Source organism: Corylus avellana, chromosome 5 (assembly GCF_965113065.1).
Source record: "Corylus avellana chromosome 5, dhCorAvel1.hap1.2, whole genome shotgun sequence".
Taxonomy (NCBI): domain Eukaryota; kingdom Viridiplantae; phylum Streptophyta; class Magnoliopsida; order Fagales; family Betulaceae; genus Corylus; species Corylus avellana.
In genome coordinates this window covers 6,273,232-6,288,879 of record NC_142494.1, presented here as the reverse complement: position 1 = coordinate 6,288,879, position 15,648 = coordinate 6,273,232, and the positions used below count along the sequence as shown (strand labels likewise).

Below are 15,648 nucleotides of genomic sequence, written 5' to 3'. Positions count from 1 at the left end.
CTTTGTAACGGGATTGCGGGCATGTTTGGGTGTGTGTTTAAGGGTCTAAAAGTGCATTTAACACTCAAAAAGTTCGTTTGAAGAAAAAAATATATGTTTGATAAAGAAAAATTGAAAACGCTTTTAAAGGTCTAAAAAGCCTAAAAAAGACCAAAATGCGCATTGATAAAAGCTTACAAATGAAACTTTTGCCAAAAAATACTTTTTGACTTAAGAGCTTTATTTCTCAAACACAATCCCAAACTTGCTTTGCATTGGATTAATTGTACACTTCTAGACCAAAACTTCTTTTATTTTGGTCTTAAAACATTGCATTACATTCCAACAATGGCCAAAACTGATGCAAGTAAACTCGAGCGAACCAAATTCTTTCTCTGTTTATATTCATTCAACAATTAAGACAGCATTTTTATAATAATATATTGAAAATTTGATTACAAAAGACGATCTCTCAGGGGGGGCATTTTTAAAATTCAATTCAAGTACTTTCGTTGCTTTTGAAGGAAAAATCAAGACAAGTTTTGCTCGTCTGCAGAACATGCAACAGTGATTAAGATTTAAAACCAAAAGAAGGAAAATTTGAGAATATCTCATACACATAACATAACCCATGTTGCAAGGAAAATTCCTCCGAGATCTGATCATTTACAGAGGAGAATTGAAGCTAGCAAGCATTAATATTCTTAAATGGCAGCTAGCTTTCCACAAGAACAAAATATAATTACAGAGGAGAATTGAAGTTTCATATATACATTACATGTAATGAAGTATCAAGACGCACCCAATTGAATTGATCAATTGAGAAACATTGACAAGAAGAAGAAGAAACTAGAAAGTGATGGAAATTTGTAATTATTATGAGAACTTCCAATGGTTGTCGCAATTTACGCACGTGACATAGGTTGTCATTGGCTCGTCGGCGCTCCTGGTCTGCAGTTGATAGTAACTACACTTGCGTTCCCAGCACCGGTTGCACTGAAACATGTCGGTGGAGGCCTTTTCTTTCAAGTCAACATCATGCACGCATCTGCTCAGCGACTTCAACTGAATTTGGATATTCTGACGCTGCCTTTTCTGGCTTGCCATCTCCACCGGAGACATGGTCATAAGCACCTCCGGCTTGATCTGTCCAAGAAGCACCTTCCGCCGCAAATCTGGGTTTTCTGGGTCGTTGAGGTTGAACACCACCGATCGGTACTTGGCCTTTTAATCCCATTGGACTAACCAATCTTCGTGAACATCGTCGACTCTACAGAAGCGGCAACTCGAACAGGGTCAGTCTTCACGCCGCCCTCGTCGGCATCAATCGCAACTCTGGAAAACGCCAGCTCCAGTTCTTTGCGAACCTTTTCACGATAAGTAAACCTTACCCAACCTCTTTGGCGGCTCCTCTAGCTTACGAATCTTCAAGATGATCACTCTCTTTGTAACCCCAGAAGTTTTTGCAGAACTTCCACTCATCTCGTTTCTTCCTGGCTCCACCTTCACCATCTCGCTCCCAAAGAATTGAGAAAGTTGAGACAATTTTTGGCTTTTGTTAGGAATGCAGAGAACAACGAGACACAGGAAACTCTGGCGGTTCAGGTATATATATATATATATATATATATATATATATGGGTTTCCAAGGCGGTGAACGATTCCTAAGTCGGTTAGGCCCTAGCTTTCCAACTAGCCGTTGGCTTTGTTTGTTTTTTTTTTTTTTTCTTTTGTTAAATGTTTCAAATTTCGAATTTAGTTGCATTGGTTGTAATTTTCTATAAATGATGAAATTTCAAGTCCTTAAAGGATGTAATTTTCATACAAATGCATATCATTCATTAATCTGATTAAAAATGCATGCAAGAAATATGTATTCTAAGAACAGATGTCTTAGTAGCAATTTAATTATAAGAAAACTTTATTTTTTTACTAGTCTCATTAAAACAACGGAAAGAGAATGGAGTTAGCCTCGTCGAACTCTCATATTTCCTTTTTTTAACAATTCCAAATGCCTAAGGCTGGTTTTGACCACTCGTGATATTTCATTTTATAAAAAAAAATTAATTTTTGAAGTAAGATTAATGAGGCAAATAGGACAAGTATTATGTTCTGATAAGAGTTTACGTGGATCGCCGTTAAAAATATAGAATGCCCATTTGGTCTTTTATCAATTTGACCCTCAAAGTTTTATTTTGATTTAGGGGTGGCAAAACGGGTTGGCGGGTCATCCCAAATACAACCCAGTTGACCCGCCACCCAATTTGCCACATCCCGGACACGACTTTGTTCTTTGGAAGATTTGTCATTTGTCTAGGTACTGCGCAACATAGATAATCACTTAACCATCCCATCAAATAAGTCTCTATGCATTTCACCACTCCACTTGAAATTCTCTCTGCCCCTATCGTACTCCAACATATTTTTCCACCACAGAGCACATTTCGTGTCATTGCTCGGCCAGCTCCCATAGTGTGATGGGTGGTGTGTACAAGGCCTAGGAACGAATTCACCGCCGCCCAAGTTTTTTTTTTTCAAGCGCAGAAACCCTAGGACCAGTAGTAGTAGGATTTATTCTCCCAAAGGCGATCTTATTATAGGAATAGCTTCAAAAGATCTCACAATTATTTGGTTGGTCAAAAGAGATTTACCTCGGTCAGGTTATGTAACACCTCTACTCCAAGTGGTATAATATTGTCCACTTTTGGCCAAGCCTGCACTGTTTTATTATTGGGTTTAAAACCCAAAAGGCCTCATACCATTTAAAGAGAGTATATTTCATATAAACACATCATTTTTTCCATGCCCAGACAATGTAGGACGTCACAATCACCCCCTCTTAGGACTCAGTGTCCTTGCTGGCGAACCTCATGGGGCTTGTGCACGCTCCACCCATCTCAGGTTGGGCTATGACTCTGATACCATATGTAACACCCCTGCTTCAAGTGGTATGATATTGTCCGCTTTTGGCCATGCCCACACGGTTTTATTATTAGGTTTACCCCTAAAAGGTCTCATACCATTTAGAGAGAGTATATTTCATATCAATACATCATCTTTTCCATGCTCAGGCAATGTGGGACGTCACAGGTTATGTACCAATAAATGTCGTTCAAAAAAATGGGTGAAAATCTAAAACCCAAACACGACACGACAAATTACTGGGTAACCCGATATGACTCGGTTGACCTGCCACTCGATTAGCCTCATGCTAGACACGACCCGTTTAGATAAATGGGTGGAAATCTAAAATTCGGACACGACACGGCAAATTATCGGGTAACCCGACACGACCCATTTGACTCGTTTAACTTCAAATACAACAAACAATAAAAAATAAAAGAGGTTCTGAATTTTCTTTCATTTTTCTCTCCAACCAACCAGAGGCCAGGCATCATAAAAATCAAAAGGAAAAAATATGGGAAAGCGAGTTGAAGCCTTCAGGGACCTTGATGGTCTTTGAAGGACGCAAGATGGCCATGAACGAAGGACTTTTAGGCTTCAATATTCTTGGACGATGATGACTAAAAGAATGACCTCCACATCTCAAGGAAGTCCAGGTTCCTGATGGTGGGGACCACAATGTCTAGGGGTGTCAAAAATAACCGGGAAACCGGAACCGGGACCGGAAAACCGGGAAACCGGAAACCGGAAAACCGGGACCCGGTTCCGGTTCCGGTTCCAAAAAAAAAAAAAACCGGGACCCCGGTTCCGGTCCCGGTTTTTGGCACCCGGTCAAAACCGGGAAAACCGGAACCGGGTATTATTTTATTAAATAATATATATATATATATATATATATATATATATATATATATATATATATAATTCTTTTATTTTTTTGGGTTTTGAATTGTTATAGTAAGGGGTATTTATTTCTTGTGCATGTTGGTTTGTTTACATACTTGTTTTTACTTTTTATTTTTTTAATGTTTTCTTTATGTATCTAATTTAAAATTATGTTTAGGGTATTTTAAAAAATTTGAATTTTTATTTCTAAGGCTCATATAGGCAAAAACATTGATTATTTAGGATTTTTAGGCTTTTTTAGGTTTATTTTTTAATTATTTGAAACAATCACAATCAAGCCTCTTTAATTTAGACAAAAAGATTAATAGTTTTTTTTTTTTTTTTTTAATTTAGGCCCAATACCTAAAATAAGCCCCAAACACTAATTATTTTCAAAAACCGGGTACCGGACCGGGTAAAACCGGAACCGGCCGGGAACCGGGACCCCGGTTAACCGGGGTCCCGGTTCCGGTTCCGGTTTCCCAATACCAAGAACCGGGGTACCCCGGTTCCGGTTCCGGTTTTGGCCAAAAACCGGGAAACCGGACCGGGTTGACACCCCTAACAATGTCAAGTTCATCCTTTAGCAATAGCGTTGGGGTGAGGGGAGACCGAGAGAGAGAGGCGGCGCAGCCGCTATGCGTGTGTGCGTTTAGAGAAGAGAGGGAGAGAGGTAGACACGAGAGGTGTGCCTCTCTCCCTTTTGTGTCATTCTAAAAATGATGTCTATTTTAAAATTATCATTTGATCAAAATTTAATAATGATCAATCATAAAGCCAATAGTGATTTTAGAAGTCCGCTCATTCTTAAATTGACATTAACATTACTCAAAATAGAGACTAATTTTATTCATCACTCTCTATTTTCCAATGAATATGTGGCTTATCACTCTAACCAAATATTATAAGAAATGACACTACATATGGATTCAGGGATAAGATTGATGCACAGCATTACTCGAAATTGACCAGTGAAGAAAATGACTAATCTTATGGAATAATTATTTTTTTGTTTGGTTGAACATCATTTTCTATAATTAAATGAATAGTTATTCTTATAAAATGACCATGAAAAAATAATATTTAAAGACAAATATGATTTTTAAGATTTTTTTAAAAAAAAAAATGATATTCGTTCATATAATAAGCGTTTTCTGAGAAATGGTGTTCGTTTATGTTTTGGGCAAAATATATATTAAAATGTTTAAAAAATAATGTCTCAAAACAAAAAATGACAAAAAGGATTTTGGCAAGTTTGTTTTACGTATATACAAGAGAGAATATTATAGGGATATTTTGGTCTTTTTAATTTTTGATGGGACATAACTACTCTTCTAATATAACTAACTTGATATTAGCCTATTCAAATGAACTGGAGAGAATCTTGATCCCATTACCTAAGGGTTCAAGGTTCTGCTTGAGGCATTTGGAGAAGCCCAGTTCCAACAACATAATGAAAAGCTCACCGCTCTAATTTGGAGGCGGTCTCTATCCCAAAATCAAAAGAACTAGGATCCTCTCCCGTTCAAAAGAACCGAGAGGTTCTCAGTCTGAACCAAAGTGCACTTGGACCATAGTAAAGTATGTCACACACAATTTCACCTCTCTCCGCGCCGGAAACCTCTCTTGATATTTTACAACATTTTTTTTAAAGAATGGTTTAAGTTTTTTTAAGGTGCAAATTATTTCCCATCCACAATTCCTCTCTTCAAACTCCCAGCCCGTTGGCGTTGGGTAAACATCCACACCGCAGTATATCCTAAACACCACCCCATTTTCTCTCTACGCCAACTCCCATTGGAGCCACTTCAGAAGGTTTTTTTTTTTTTTTTTTCTTTAAAATGTTTTCAAGTGAAAATATTTTACATAAAAAATGTTTTATGTTCAAACAAATAGAGCACATATAGAAACATATAATATGATAAATATAAAAGCAAAATAATAATAATGAAAGGAAATCAAATAAATACAGAGATTAAGGTAGCTCGGCATATAGCCTACATCCACACATCAAAGCCTTAATAGACTACATATTTTCTTTGATTATATGACCTGAGTACATAGCTCTATTTATAGAGCTTTACATGTGATTTGAAATATTTCAAATACAAAGATATCTTGAAGTTAGAGCAACGGAAAAAGTCACTATTTTTTTCTTTAATGTTGTGCGGACATGTGGGAAAAAAAAAAAAATCATTGATAGAGGTACTATGTAAACATTTATATAATAAATATAATTAATATAGTTGTAGTAGATGTGTAACTTTTATATCAGGTGCGGCGACTCCTAAATTCTGGTATAACACCCCGAGGAATTCGAAAAATAAATATGGGTAATGGAAGAAAAAAAAAAAAAAAAAAATTCTACCGGACTTGGAAACGTGTCAAATCTGACACGTCAGCATGGGGTGACGTGGCATAGTGTTGACACGTCACCAAAGGGGTAACGTGTCAACTTTAACACGTTACCCTTTTGGAAACGTGTAATGTGTCAAATTATAACATGTCACCAAGAAATTGACACATTACTAAATTCACATTAGTAACTTCCATATTGCTAACCTACAACACACGTTGCTAATGACACGTCACTAACAGGTCGTTACCAAAAACTATAATTTTTGTAGTGTGGAGAGAATCCTTAATATTCTAGGTAATGGGTGGTTTTACTGCCGTCAAATTTCATCAACAAGTCTATATCATTCTTTTTTAAAAAAAATTTTTTGTTATTGTAGAACCTTGAAATTATAATGTAGAACCTTGGAAGCTATTATAGAATTTCTTTTGGCTTTTTAAAGTGTTTGTAATGAATAATCACATCTAATTACATCAACAAGTCCACATCATTCTCTCAATTTCTATCATACATTTTGAATTTATACAGCCTATAATTTTGTCCACAAGTCCTAAACTTTGACCATATACCCGGATCTCTTGATGTTAGTGTTGTTGTTGTTGCTACAATTTCAGTTGAACAATGCTACACTTCAGACTTCTCTCTTGAAGCTATTCACAAATAGTCAGAAAGGAAAAGTTAGAAAAAGAGTTCATTCCTCCAAAATACTTGTAAAAAAAGTGGCTACATGAAATTCTTAACTATTTAGTATTTATATTTTACCTCAAGATCTGACTTGCATGCGGTTGAGAAAAGTACCGCATGTGTGCAGTAGAAACAACTGATGGCTAGGATTCTATTTTGTATATTTTAAGCTGAACAACGTCGTTGAGAAAATTTATGAAAAAAAACACCTTAGCGCCGTTTTCAAGAAAATGCACCCACAATCGTCTATGTTTTGAAGAGAGAGAGAGAGAGCGGGGGGGGGGGGGATGGGAGAGATACCAAGTAAAGATTAATGGCGCCGCTGGTTGGAGGTAAAGTATGGTCCACACATTGCACACGAGAGAGAGAGAGAGAGAGAGAGAGACGTCAATGAAGGAAGGATTGGGTACTACTTAGCTCAACCTTACCACTCCGCCTTTCGTTAATTTACATTTCTTCAAGCTCTTTCTATGGTATTTTTTTGGTAGGATATCTGCATAATTTATTGGTTTTTTATTTGACTTATGGTTTTAGGAATTGAGATAGTGCCTTTTGGTACTTATTTTCTACACTAACTCAAAACATTTGAACAAACTTCAAACTCAAATAAATCAACAATTAAAACTCCAACACACCCAATTGGCCATTCCCATTGATCTGTAAGCTCAAAGTAAATTTCTCACCTTCCTGATCATCTACTTGCATTAGCCCAAAAGGCCACCATCTGACGCAGTTCAGAATGAACCTCTGATTGGTCACAAAAGATGGCTTTGATTTTGGAACACCAAACACAACTTTACTGAAACTACTTTGAACTTATCACCATCTTCCTTGTCTACACTTGTAGAACAGGGGAGATCAAAGATAGTTGTGAGTACATTTTCATGAAAACGGCGTTAAGGTGTTTTTTTCTTAAATTTTGTATACGATGTCGTTCAAGTTAAAATATACGAAACTAAATCTTAGCGGTCAATTTTTTCTACCGCACACATGCGGTACTTTTCTCAACCGCATGCAAGCCGGATCCTTTACCTCGAGGGTAGATATGGTTTTGTAAAGTCCAGGACACTCCTCCAAAAGCAACTTTTCTTGTGCAACAACCTCTGCTAATCCTGACAGCAATGTAACATTGTTCTCAGCCTGTTGAAGAAACAGCTTCAAAGGTAATTCCATGTATATATATAAGCACAAGCATATTATAGCTTTAACAATTGTTGTCTACCGTGGGTGCAAAACTAGTGAAAGTAGACTTTATTGAAGTTGTGAGATCCAATGCATGTACAAATTTGATGGTAGCTAATTGTAGGTCCACCTAAAACAAACAATAATTCATGATCAGCACTCAGCTTGATTTTTTTGTTTTTGTTTTTAGACAGCCTACCTTTACACCATTAGTTAGGGGTACTCTACAAACAACAACATGCAAACACTCGTCAGTGTTGGAAACTGCTGACACATGTCTTTCCATATTTCCCCAGGTTTTCAATAGCTTGCTCTACAAACAATGAGCACATATACCATAAACATCATCCTTAGATGAATCTAAATACTCTATAATTATCAATTTGAATGTAAGAAAATCGAATTGTGTATGGTTTACTGCTTACTTGGGAGTAGATCAGCTTCATGTCAAGCTTTTCCTTCTCAAACTGTAATTTCTTATGTACCATAGAATGCCGCAACTTTGTGAGACCATCCCAAGCATATACCAAATTTCTTTGTCAAAAAAAAATCTCAGTTAAGATTGATACCACCTTGACAACCATATAAAAACAAGACATCAATCTTGCCTCATTCTAAGTAAGCAAAGGAAAGAAACCTTAATCTCATCTCATATTATTTGACTAGTTGATTATGTTGAGAGGGCTACACCACCATATTTCTACATTTCGGCTTGGATTTATGTCCTCCTAGTGATAAGATTTTAATTCTTCTTGTTCATATGGAAATGTCGGGACACATGACAATACAATCTCTCAATCCTCTTTGCTCCTTGGTGGTGCTTCTCACATAACAAGTACTTTTTTTTTTTTTTTCTTACATAAGTCGATCAAACGGGACGCGTTCAGAGACATCGGCGAAAAGATGAAACTTTGGAGACATAAGTTAAAAAAGAAACTCAACATTTGGCGCAAGGATACTCTTGTGACCGTGAGGTCAAGATTGGGAGAAAGCCTTGGACAATACAACCCCGTAGACGTAGAAAAATTGTTGGAGAAATGGTGTGATGACGCTAATCAAGTAGGTCACGAATTTAATTTTATTTGTGTAGTTTTATTAATTGTAATTGTTTGATGACTTACATATGAATAACGTAAGTTGTGTATGTAGGACTATGCTGAGCATATGAGAGGCATACGAGGATTGAATAAAACACCACCCCGCACCGGCTCAAAGAGATTCACAAGGGTGTAACATGAGGATGCATGTTTGTCATTTACCCCATATGTCATCAAGATTTTAATATATATACCAACATATGTTTATGTTGTGGGTTTTTGCAAGTACTTACTTCAGGTAGGGCTCCTACGTGAGCGCAAGCTTACATAGATGGCTACACAATTACTGCGGGTAGGGCTCCTACCCACAAAAAGAAAGATGGTAGCTTCCCAAGTTAAGAGGTCAAGGAGAGAGTTGTATGCTACTTGCAACTTATCTCTTGATTAATATTTATGTATTAACTTATTTAGGATTAATGCTTAGATAACGATGATCGTGTGTGATGTAACATACAAGAAATGATGGAGGAGATAATAGCAACTGACTCTGCAGCATTGATAGATGGGTTGCAGGGGATGATACGGTGGGCACCTGACGACGTGTACGCCAATACGCACAACAATAAGCTTAAATATGCAGGTCGGGTTTGAGGGGTTGGTAAAAATTTTCTACTTGCCTGTGGCAGTATCCATTTTTATTATACACCATCCCAAGCATAATCACAGAACCCTGGAAGCTCGACGGTCTCGCAAATGATTGAAAGAGCAATTGAAGCTGAAAGGGAGCAACACAAGGCACAGTTGGCTGCACAGAAGGAGCAGATGGATGCGATGTTGGCCTACCAAAGAGAGTAGATTACTGTGGCGGTTATTGCACAAGTTACTACGCAGATGGTTGCGCAATTGGCCGTGTATGATGCCCGGTTTCGTGTGCTTGAGGGCTCGAGACATGTCAGCTCCGAGTCGGAGGTGACTAATGTTAGGGCTCCGCACGACTCAAAGCCCCCAGCCCTTGTTGTTGTGAGGTCCTCAGTAGATAGCTGATCAGGTAACACTATATTATTTTTGTTTCTCTATTAGTAACACAATCATCTTCTGATATGACTATCATTTTAACAGTTAGTAATTCTTTGATAATCACACTTTGTGCCCATCTTTCTGCCATATATGCATGTGTGTAACACATTTGCAACGTAATATGTGTAGAGGACGTAAGAGTAGAAGCTGAGGACGACGATCACATTGAAAGCCAACAACGGACCCCGATTGCACAAAAGTATCGTTTATCAAGACATTTTTCCCGTGGTTCGGCATCCCCGTACGTATATGTACACCACTTAAATTTGTGTTTGGGTTTTTGTATGGATTATCATTGGAACTTGGTTGTTCTTGGTTGGTTTGGTGGTGGCTGCTGGTTGGAGCTTTGTATATTTAATCTTACCATATTTGTTGAACCTGGTTGGGTTGGCTGCCTTATTTTGTTTTAATTTAATCCATTGAATTAACATATATATATATATGTGTGTGTGTGTGTGTGTGTGTGTGTGTGTGTGTGTAAATATGTTGAAATTGTTGTTTATGCGCCGTTTTTAGATTTGTTAAACCTGAATATTGTTGAAGAAGTTGTTTATGTTGAAGTTGTTGTTTAAACCTTTATATACTTTGACATTGCTCAACGCTTAGGACTTTATAAGATTCTTTCATGTTTGCTGATTGATTGTTTGTTTTATTATTTGCAATTAATGTGGAGAAGTTGGGCGGTCATGATGGTGTTGACTCGGATTTGGTTGGGGTGTTTTTTTGAGTCATGTATTCACGAACAAATTAAGTTGTATATTTTCTATGTTGTGTTGATGTATAGTTGGATCTATTTGTTTATTAACAATGTTGATGTATAGAGATAGTTTTACTTGTTTGAAGACAAATGTTTTTTTTTGTCTTAGTTTATTTGTGATAGTTGATGGATAATTTGATAGTTTTCTTGATGAATAGTTAATGTCGTTGTAGTGTAACTCGTATATTAGGTGCTGCGACTCCTAAATTCAGGTATAATGCACTGAGGAATTCGAAAAATAAATATGGGTAATGAAAAAAAAAAAAAAAATTATGCCAGACTTTGTGACGTGTCAAATCTGACATGTCACTATGGGGTGACTTGGCATAGTGTTGACATGTCACCAAAGGGGCAATGTGTCAACTTTAACTCATTACCCTTTTGGTAACATGTCTAATGATTAGACACGTTACCACGTTGGTGACGTGTCTAATATGACACGTCACCCCATGGTGACTTGTCAGGTACCACGTCACTAAAGATTACACATCATTAAACTTTTTTAACGTGTCAAAAAAGTTTGAGATATGTTAGAATCTAATAAAAACTCTATATTTTACCCATAAAAGTTCATGTGGCAAGATGCCACATCATTTTCTTTTTGTTTTGTCTTTTTCCCTCCACAAAAAAAAAAATGTGGCATCTTACCATGTAGACTTTTACGAGCAAAATGTGGAGTTTTTATTAGATTATAGCATTTCTCTAAAAGTTTTAGTACCATGCCGAATTGACGGTGACATGGCGAAATAACACGTTACTAACATTTGGTAACATGGCAATTACTAACACGTCACCTCAAAATCAACACATTACTAACTCTTTAGTAACGTGTCAAATTCTGACACGTCACCAAAGGGTGACATGTCAGAAATTGACACGTTGCTAAATTCTCATTAGTGACTTATAAATTGCTAACTCGCCATACACGTTGCTAATGACACGTCATTAACGGGCCGTTAACAAAAATTATAATTTTTGTAGTGTGGAGAGAATCCTAAATATTCTAGGTAATGGGTGGTGCAACTGTCATCACATTACATCAACAAGTCTACATCATTGTTTTTTTTTTTTTTTTTTGGTTATTGTAGAACCTTGAAATTATAAGGTAGAACCTTGAAAGCTATTATAGAATTTCTTTTGGGTTTTTAAAGTGTTTGTAATGAATAATCACATCTAATTACATCAACAAGTCCACATCAACCTCTCAATTTCTATCATATATTTTGAATTTATACAGCCTATATTTTGTCCACAAGTCCTAAACTCTGACCATATACCCGGATCTCTTGATGTTAGTGTTGTTGTTGTTGCTACAATTTCAGTTGAACAATGCTACACTTCAGACTTCTCTCTTGAAGCTGCTCATAAATAGTGAGAAGGAAAAGTTAGAAAAATATTTAAATTCCTTCAAAATACTTGTAAAGAATGTGGTTACATGAAATTCTTAACTATTTAATATTTATATTTTACCTCGAGGGTAGATATGGTTCTGCAAAGTTCAAGACACTCCTCCAAAAGAAACTTTTCTTGTGCAACAACCTGTGCTAATTCTGACAGCAATGTAACATTGTTCTCAGCCTGTTAAAGAAACAACCTCAAAGGTAATTCCATGTATATATATAACATAAGTACAAGCATAATATAGCTTTAACAATTGTTGCCTACCGTGGGTGCAAAACTAGTGAAAGTAGACTTGATTGAAGTTGTGAGATCCAATGCATGTACAAGTTTGATGGTAGCTATTTGTATGTCCACCTAAAACAAACAATAATTCATGATCTGTAGTAGGATTGATTTTTTTTGTTTTTGTTTTTGATTTTGTTTTTAGACAGCCTACCTTTGCACCATTAGTTAGGGGAACTCTGCAGACAACAGCATGCAAACACTCATCAGTGTTGGAAACTGCTGACACATGTTGTCTTTCCATATTTCCCCAGGTTTCCAATAGCTTGCTCTACAAACAATGAGCACATATACCATAAACAACATCCTTAGATGAATCTAAATACTCTGTCATTATCAATCTGAATGTAAGAAAATCGAATTGTGTATGGTTTACTGCTTACTTGGGAGTAGAGTATATAGTTCAGCTTCATGTCAAGCTTTTCCTTCTCAAACTGTAATTTCTTATGTACCACATAATGCCGCAACTTTATGAGACCATCCCAAGCATATATCAAATTTCTCTGCCCAAAAAACAATCTCAGTTAAGACTGATTCCACTGTGAAAACCAGACATCAATGCGGCCTCATTCTAAGTAAGCAAAGGAAAGAAAACCTTAATCTCATCTCATAGAATTTGATTAGTTGATTATGTTGAGAGGGCATGCACCACCATATTTCTACATTTCAACTTGGATTTATGTATTCATCGTGATAAGATTTTAATTCTTGTTGTTCATATAGAAATGACACGGCATATGATAATACAATAGATCGATCTCTCAATCCTCTTTGCTACTTGATGGTGCTTCTCCCATAACAAGTACTTCTTAGTGAGAACAATATAGCGAATAAAATAAATGCCAGTACCTTGCAATGAACTGAATAGCATCTGCAGCCATACAAAAGCAGAGCACCTATCATCTCTTCCTTTCCTTTTTTTTAACTTTTGTAATAAGCCCTTTCTTTTGCTATGATCAACATTTCTCAATCAGCATATCCAACTTTCACCGAATTTTGATTTTGATTTTTATTGCTCAAATGAATGAATTAAACTTCAACCATAGTTCATTTTCTCTTAATTTCTTAAGCTAGAACAAGTAACTATGGGCCATGATGAAGTTTACTATGGGAAAAGACTAGATCATCCTAGTTTTTTAAACATAACAAATCAACAGGAAATGATAACTCTCTGTTTACAACAGTACAAGACATACATCACGTGTGAAACCTTTTCTCAAGAGATATACTTCTTTGCATTTTAAGTATATTTTCCCTGAGTTGACATCCATGCTATCTAAGCGAAAATACCAGCCCAACAAAATATACACGAGATGGACGCCATGCCAACTCAGCGAAAATGTACACAAGATGATCTTCGGAGCATGTCAACTCAGTGAAAATGTACTTGAGATGAACGCCAGGAAGGAAAGAAGCGTTTCTCTTTTATCAAACATGCAAATCAGTAAAACAAGAACCATGCATACCTTTGCCTGATTAGTTATGCTCCCATTCACAGCCACAGCTCTAGCATTGGCATATCGCCACTGCACCAACCGATTATGAAGCAGCCGAAGTTGATGAATGCTCTCTAAATTACCAGGCTGCAGAGCCGGCAAGGAGCTGAAGGAGGAAGAAGAAGAAGAAGAAGACTTCTTACCCTTGAGAAGGTCCCACCCCATGTTAAGCAATTTCTCCACGCCCTTTGCTCTCGACGGACTATTCGGAGGCTTCAAACTCGAAAACGACATTGATTTTCCTTTATTTTCCACCGACATAGGCGCTGACCCCGACCGCCCCGGCGACAATGCCCACTGTGACTTAGCACTCGAAAGAGAATTCACCCTCTTGATCGCGTTTTTTATCGTAAACTTCTGTGAGCTTGGAAAATTATCAAACGACACCGGAACATACGAATCCGAAACCCGCCTTGCCGATATATCGGTCATATACTTCGAAGGAACTTCTTTGCCCAATTTCCGTGAACTCGCCGAGCTTTTTCCCGTAGTCGGAGAACCCATCTTGCCGGACTCTGAGTCCAAGTCAAAAGTATCGGTAAAATAATCCGATTCCGATTCATAATTTTTCCGGTAGAAATCACTTTCATCTACCGACAATCTTCCAGGAAGAATACCCGAAATTTTAGACGAAGAAGAAGATTTTCCCGGAAGCGTTAATTTCTCGGTGTATCTCATAGACCCTCCAATCCTCGGTCTGTTGTTTTCTTTGGCGCTCTCCTTGTGATTCTCAAACCTACCGAACTCGCTGGAACTTCTCTGTCTATTGAGAAAACCCCCATTGTCGTTCCCGGATAATGATTTCTTATCCTTTGTCCGATCTTTTAGCCTCTCGTTTCCGAGATGATCGCCTAGAGTACCGGAATTCTTGGAGTAGGAGGAAGAAGAAGTCGTAGTAGCCGATGAAGGCCAAAGTCCTCGTATAAGTGCTGGGTCATCCAGGCTCTTATGTTGTTGCTTCCGCGCATTGGAGGAAACAGAGGTGGTGGTGGCAGTGGCGGGTGTGTGCCCAATCGGTGAGAGCGATTGACTGTTCGGAGATGGGATTCCGCTTTCATGCGAAGAGGTTGAGTTTGGAGAGAGATACCGCGAGCTCACCTCTCGGGATCTCGCTCTTTTGGGTTTCGGAGACTGATCGGAAACCGCCGGTTCATTGCCAGTACTCTTCATGGTTCTTACCAGACTCTTCTACTCTGGCGAGAAAGGAAGCAAGAATACAGAATACATAGAGAGAGAGAGAGAGAGAGAGAGAGCGAGAGAGAGGGAGTTTGTTACGAGGTAAAAGGAAAAGGGAGGATTTTGTGTGGGTTTTTGAAAAAGAGATAACATGAAAAACAAAACACAAGAAGGTGGCGGCAAATAAGGTTTTAGCGCCGGCCGGCACGCGAGGGGTTTTATGATTTTATCATGGTCTTCCTTTGTGAAAGTACGAAACTGTCCTCGTCAGCCGGTTTCAGTAATTTACAGTTTGGAGACATTGGGCAGTCGGAGAGAGCAATGGAAGTAGATTTTTTTTTTTTTCTAATTGAAAAAGGTGGAAAGGGGCGACCAGTGTAGTTTCCCCCCTTGGGCGTTACCATCGAGGTTTTCACCCGCTGTGAAATGTCC

General features: G+C 37.6%; 2 protein-coding genes across 2 annotated transcripts; both read right to left on the bottom strand.

Annotated features, from left to right (window-relative positions):
• Window positions 1-855: 855 nt before the first annotated feature.
• On the bottom strand, window positions 856-8,478 carry LOC148585303 (transcription elongation factor TFIIS-like). The gene is given in 6 exon segments (XM_088516702.1): window positions 856-1,208; window positions 1,211-1,391; window positions 7,841-7,948; window positions 8,031-8,120; window positions 8,190-8,303; window positions 8,416-8,478. Coding segments are annotated over 6 exon segments (909 nt in total).
• A 3,693-nt stretch (window positions 8,479-12,171) lies between these two features.
• Window positions 12,172-15,210, bottom strand: QWRF3 (QWRF motif protein (DUF566)). Its single transcript, XM_088517018.1, has 6 exons — window positions 14,011-15,210; window positions 12,928-13,047; window positions 12,699-12,815; window positions 12,527-12,616; window positions 12,332-12,439; window positions 12,172-12,219 (listed from the first exon to the last, which is right to left on the bottom strand). Exons 1-6 carry the CDS (start codon window positions 15,208-15,210, stop codon window positions 12,172-12,174), a joined length of 1,683 nt encoding a protein of 560 aa, XP_088373144.1.
• Window positions 15,211-15,648: the final 438 nt, after the last annotated feature.

What these genes read in the sequence shown, in the direction of transcription:
- QWRF3 (XM_088517018.1), bottom strand. Translation starts at nt 15,210, where the DNA reads ATGAAGAGTACTGGCAATGAACCGGCGGTTTCCGATCAGTCTCCGAAA. An exon ending in ACTATATACTCTACTCCCAA is followed by an intron (nt 12,816 to 12,927) that starts GTAAGCAGTAAA and finishes CATTGTTTGTAG; the next exon opens with AGCAAGCTATTGGAAACCTG. An exon ending in CCCTAACTAATGGTGCAAAG is followed by an intron (nt 12,617 to 12,698) that starts GTAGGCTGTCTA and finishes TGTTTGTTTTAG; the next exon opens with GTGGACATACAAATAGCTAC.